The following is a 6,706-nucleotide window of genomic DNA, read 5'->3' as shown; positions in this document are numbered from 1 at the left end:
GTGGGTGGGTAGGGGAGCAGAGGTGGGGGGAGGGTATAGGAAACTTTCGGGATAGCATTTGAAATGTAAATAAAGAAAATAATAATAATAATAATAATAATTAATTTAAAAAAAAAGAAAGTTTTCCTAGATTACGTTTATAAGTATGTTGAACCTTTTGACACAAATGCACACACACATGGTTTGCATCTCTTGATGCATCTTATCTGAAGCAAGTGCTGCTTACACATCTCGTCACTGCCAATGGCAACTACCTGTGCATTGTAATTCGGCCAAGGCAGCCTCCTCTAAAGTTATACTTGGAAGTACTCATAAATTTTTACACACAATTTTAGTACCCACTGATAGTTTCTACCAGGAAATGTGACAGTGATGTCCATAAATGGTGGCTTTCTATTTGTATCTTTCATCCTACATTTTTCCACCACAATTCTACCATTATGAAAGCTGTTTTCTTCTGCTACCTACTCATATACTCAATCATTGATTTACTACTATAGTAGATAAATTTTCTATATTCATAACTAGCAGCATCATTAACACTCTCCTGAAATAGTCTCACTTGTAGTCATTACAGGTTTCTTTGAAGTGGCTCATGTATTTATCATCCTGCTAGCAATTATATATACTTGTTTTTCAATGCAAAATGTTCCAAGCCCATCTTGTATTTTTTCTACCCAGATCTATAATCAATCATTTCTCAAAAAGTCCTGACCACTTGCATTAGAGAAATTGTATTTAGGAACAAAGATTGGGACCTTTTGTGTGTTAATTACGTATTGTTGTTGTTGTTACACCTGCTATTGTTTCTAGGCCCCCATAGCAGACAGGTGCAGAACACACAAACACACATTTAACCATTTGTATTTCTATGTACCTCAACACACACACACACACGCACATAACAATTCAAAATTATATCTGTGGCATATCAGGACTTAGTATATAGCATTTCCCTTTTCTATATTTAAACACCTTTTTCCTACTGAGATATTTAGGTCTCAGTATCTATAGTATATTTACTTATTTCCTAGTTGGCTCTCAGCATATTTACATGTAGCTTACTTAGCATACTTTCAAAATCGACAGTCATGCTCTGAAGTATATTTCTGCACATCCTCTTGATCTTGATGTTTTTGGTTTGCAGTCTAGGGAGAACTGTACTGGAAGAAGGATTTTCTTAGAGAAATGTTCCTTTCTCCTCACCTTTTCGCTCTTGTCCCTATTCTTGTTGACTGTTCTCACTTATAGTCAGACTCTTACCAATCTTATTAGAGTCCAAGTTTTTATTTCTTTTGTGCAAATTAGTAGACTCTGCCTGATTTGTTACAGCTCTTTATTTCTCACAAGAAATATTGCATTCTACTGACACTTTTTTTTTAAGTTTTGTTACATAAACTTAATAATTTAGCTTGTAAAATTTCTACATTAACTTCTAGGCATCTCTCTCTCTCTCTCTCTCTCTCTCTCTCTTTCATACACACACACACACACACACACACACACACACACACAATGACAGGCTATCCTTTGTGTGAATGATCTATAGTTTTTTCAACTATACACCTACTTGTGGGTTTAATGTTTTAATAATTATATAACTATAAATAATGCTACAATATATAGTTATGTATCTATGTGTTTAACAATGTTAGAAACAGACCTGGGATTAAAAGGTTGTATTATTTCCTGGTCTAATTCTATTTTTGATCAAAGTACTCAATTTAACTTGAGATCACTTTGAATAATAAAAATTTTCTGTGAAATGATGCTAATTGTATATTATTTACCTTAGTTTGTTTATCTTAAGTGCAACTTCTGAGGCAGTATGACTCAATAAACATCTCTCATTACCTTCTCGAGCAGATGTTTAATTCTATAAAAGCATCCCTTGTTTATTTACATTTTAAGGTGTCTAGTTATGAAAAATCATTATTAAATTAAATAATTTATCACTCAGAGACGAGAGCTAGCAAAGAGAGTCTGTGTCCCTAATCTAGTTTCTTCAACTTCTTAAGTGTAGCTACCAATTGAGGTACAGTGGCAAAAGTGCCATACCATCAGGAGCCGCTCTGTCATCTGATGGTGAGCGAGCACAGGCTTGGGGACTATCCCTCATCCTGATAGATGCTGTTACATCTCAACTTAGCTTCCAGAAGTTGTGGGGTTCCCAGGCCTCTGGACTCTGTAATTCCTGTACAGCAGGTAGTGACCATTATCTCAGGCTGCTACCCAGTTTATTGGTCTCTTTCCATGATTCTGCCTCTTCTCTAGAAAGCTCTTGTATACCCAGACTAATTCATCAAGAAATTGCCTAGGAATATGAAATCTGAGAACTAAATGGCACTGGCTGCCTTCCCCTTAATGCTGTTACAAATTTCTGTACACTCACCAGGAAGACATCTAACTGAGCTTCAGACAGCTGCTGATTAAGATCTTCAAATTTTCAGGAGATGTTTCAAATCTCACTCTCACAGCAGCGTAAACTGTGCAACTTCAGGTAACAAAGAACCTTTTCTACCAAAAGCCAACTTCTGACAAAGATTCTAATGTAAACATATGCTTGCCTATGTAGCCATATGCCTCATCTAGGTACATATATGCTCACCTATGTAAATATATGTCTAGCTTATGTAAATATATGCCTTAATTGTATAAATGATCACTTAAACAATATATAAATGTATGATATATATTATATATACATTATATATTTATACATATATGGGTTTATGCATATGTATAATTATAATACAATATATTATAATATGTATAATTATAATAATGTATAAACATATATAAGTGTAGACTGAATTATATGTCTGTTTCATCCGTATAAAAGAACACCCCACCTATGTAAATGTATGCCTTGTCCATGTAGATGATGTCTGCTTCATTCATGTTAATATTCACGTTAATAGGTAAGTGCATGCCTTACCTATGTAAATGTATACTCACATGTAAATGTATGCCAACCTATGCAAATTTATCAATGTATGTGTGTCTCACTTAAATGTATGCCTTACTTATAGAAAGATTATGTTTCACCTGTATAAATTTACATTTTTATAGGAAATGTATGCTCAACTATGTATGTGTGCTTCAATTATGCAAATGTATACCTTACCCATGTTAATGCACCCATTATTTTTATAAATGTATTCTTTCCTATGCATATCTTTCCTATGTGAATGTATGCTCACATATGCACATGTGTATCTCACCTATTTGAATGTATACTCCCCTATGTAGATGTATACCTTAATATGTGAATGTATGTCTCACCAGTTACTGATGCCATGCCTGTAAAATCTATATTATATAAGATTTGGCTGGAGCCTCACCGACTATGTTAGAATGTGGAGCCCATATCTTCCATGTCAGAGAAGTCAAGTCACATATTAAAGTCTTTGAATCCCAAACTTCTGGAAGCTGTATTACAGTTAAGTTTTTAAAACATTGGCAATCATGAAGAAAACACACTCCGTCAGAAGCACATAGAGAAAGCTTTGAACAATAGTGTTCTTAACTTTTTACCTCCTCGATCACGGGCAGCTAAACTTTGACCCCTTCTTAGTGTAATATCCAACTGGTACATTCCGGGATCAGCCAAAGGGACATCTGCATTACTGGTTCCAACTGTACTTATTTTCTGGAAAATAAGAAATACACAAATAAGTACTCAGCTTATTTTCTTCATTCTAATTTCTTCAAGAAGAGGCTGCATGAAGTTTAAAACAAAATTACAAAAATTAGCCAATGAAATCAACCAAATCAAACTGTCTAAAGGATTTAAAATTCATGAAAGCCTTTAGACTCAAAACGAAAGCACAATAGTAAGATCTATTTTAACTCTGTTTACAGTTAGTGATTTCAGTATGAAAAGCATTGCCTATGGGCGATTATATAATTTACTTAAGGAAAATTAACACAGAAATAGTGTGTAAAGTTAAAAGTACAGTGAATGACAAATGGAAATAAAGATGTGCAAAAGAAGTTGCCTCATACATGAGTGAAAATTAAATTTAAAGGATTTATTCTGGTGATTGTATTAACTCATTTATTAATGCAAAAGTTTCCTGCTGGTGGATTATACACTTCTACCCAACAGAAAATATGATATAGGATCATACAGAGACTACCTCACCTGGGGATCCATTCCATAAACAACCACCAAACCCAGACACTATTGCACATGCCAGAAAGATTTTGCTGACAAGACCCTGATATAGCTATTTTTTGTGAGGCTATGCCAGTGCCTGGCAAATACAGAAGTGGATGCTCACAGTCATCTATTGGATGGAAAACAGGGCTGCCAATGAAGGAGGTAGAGAAAGTACCCAAGGAGCTGAAGAGGTCTGCAACCCTATAGGAGGAACAACAATATGAACTAACCAGTACCCCCAGAGCTCATGTCTCTAGTTGCATGTGTAGCAGAGGATGGCCTAGTCTGCCATCAATGGGAGGAGAGGCCCTTAGTCTTGCAAAGATCATATGCCCCAGTACAGGGGAATGCCAGGGCCAGGAAGCAGGAATGGGTTGGTTGGGGAGCAGGGCAGGGGGAGGGTATAGGGGACTTTCGGGATAGCATTAGAAATGTAAATGAAGAATGATAATAATTATATAGAAATAAACTCTCCTAGCATGTTGGCAGTATTTGCAAGAAACAAATTCACATTGGAACTCAGTTTCTAATGCTTCTTTCTTTGGAATCAAAGTGTGCATGTCATGTATAGATTGAGAGATTTCAGTGGGGTTGCCTATTGGAATATTTTAAACAATAATACTTAACAAAAATTGTACACTTTATATTTTGTAGTTTCAGCTAGTTTGTATACAGCATAAGAACTTACTTTCTTCCCAGGTTTGAGATTATTTAACATTCTCATTTCTTTTCTGATTAAAAAGGGGATGTTCTTTGATTTTAAAATTTGCAAGAGTAAGAAAGAGCAGTAGTGAGCCACCTAGCTCCCAGTACCATAATTCACAGAAAGCTTAATTATAAAGCAGCGTCAAAAAACTTTACTGAGCTATAATTCACATACTGCAAAGTCACCCTTTAATTGAATCAGTGCTTTATTTGAGGTTTTAAGATCCGGGTAGAAAGCCTTCATTTTGGAACAATTATCACTTAAAAGGTGCACTGTTACTTTGATTGACACCTGAACTATCATCTCTCCTCTGGTAAAAATGAAAAGAATTCATTCTGTTCCCATAATATCCTTGCCTCCATAAAGGATAGCTGCAGTCCCCAGGCCCCCAGCCTGGAAATTTTGAGCCTTCTTTGACTTCTTCATTTGCCTCCTACTCACACCCAGATAGCTGCTAAATCTCAAGTGTTCTGTACCACATCTGCCAGATGCCTTTTCCTGTAATTCCTACAAGCACAATACAAGCCCAGTCTTTGAACAGCAGACCCGTGATGACCTACTTACCAGTTTGAGATATAACCTTCCATAGTCTTCCAAGCTTTACTCAAGCATACACAAAGATACATAGTGACTCACATACATGCCAGGTTTAGTTTTCAGCTTGAACAATGTTAGCCTAAGTTTTCTATTATTCACAGTTTATTTAAGAAAGCATAACACAGGTACTTTTAGGCCAATAAATCAATATTTCTCTCTCCTCTCCCTCCCTCCCTCCCTTCCTCTTTTCATGCCTTTCTCCATCCCTTTCACTTTTGTACTTGTTCTCACTGTCTTGATGTGTAATTAATAAAGGACATTTTATTATTTTCTGGCATACAATAGAATGATTTGATCTTCATTCATTATCGAAATTATTAGTGAAATAAGTCAGTTCATAGAGCTCTCACTCCATCTATAATCATTACATATATTTTGTTTTGTGGTTAAAAACATTTAATAAATTTTCAACTTATAATTCAGTGTTACTATCAAGCTACATAGTCATTATTTCTACATATTGGGTCTCTATATGTACTCCTCTAATAACTGAAGGTTTTTATTCTTTGTTCAATTTTTCCCCCTTCCCCTCAACCCTGCACATGGTAATAATTTTTTGTTTTGTTGTAAATATTTTTTCTTGGTGTGTCCTCTGTCTTTGATCTTAGCACATGTTATATGTGACATCCGACTTCTGAGCAGTTAAAGCTGTCTTATTCCCTCAGTAATTTCTACATTTCATAACTTCTTAATTTTTAGCATACCATCATAATTACTTTCATAGTTAAAATAATCTTAAAATTTCTATTTTTTAATGTAGTTCTTTAAACTATCAAAGATAAAATTTAAATATACTTGATGAAATGGAAACTTTTCTCTCTTAAACATAATATTTTATTAACTCTTGGAGAATCTTACATGATGCATTTTGAAAACATTAATCTCTACTTATCACTTTACTTCCAGATCCACTCTTTACCTCTTCATCCCTCCATCTCTAAACTCTCTCTTTTTTAAATACTTATGTACAATTTGTTCTGTCGATGCACTCTTGGATATAGGGCTATCCACTGTAGCATGGTTGGCAGCCGGTACCTATAAATTTCCATAAGTTCCCAAGTACACGTGGCTATACATGGGATTCCCCTGTAATGTTTATTTCTGTATTCATTCCAAATCATTTGCATAAAAGACTTTGAATTCTAATACTGAATAGGATGTGTACAAATCGTCATGTTTGTTGTCTAAATGTTTCTTTCTTTCTTTCTTTCTTTCTTTCTTTCTTTCTTTCTTTCTTT

At 34.8% G+C, this 6,706-nt stretch overlaps 1 protein-coding gene across 4 annotated transcripts in view; it reads right to left on the bottom strand.

The window, feature by feature from the left end:
• The window catches only part of Mctp1 (multiple C2 and transmembrane domain containing 1), a 595,681-nt gene that overhangs the window by 357,731 nt on the left and 231,244 nt on the right, over positions 1–6,706 (bottom strand). For all 4 annotated transcript variants that reach the window (XM_029544133.1, XM_029544132.1, XM_029544131.1 and 1 more), the window contains exon 2: positions 3,538–3,652. In XM_029544133.1, coding sequence (XP_029399993.1) covers positions 3,538–3,652 — 115 coding nt within the window. The remainder of the gene's footprint in view (positions 1–3,537; positions 3,653–6,706) is intronic.

This window comes from Mus pahari, chromosome 11 (assembly GCF_900095145.1).
Source record: "Mus pahari chromosome 11, PAHARI_EIJ_v1.1, whole genome shotgun sequence".
Lineage (NCBI taxonomy): Eukaryota > Metazoa > Chordata > Mammalia > Rodentia > Muridae > Mus > Mus pahari.
This window is presented reverse-complemented; position numbering and strand designations above follow the sequence as displayed.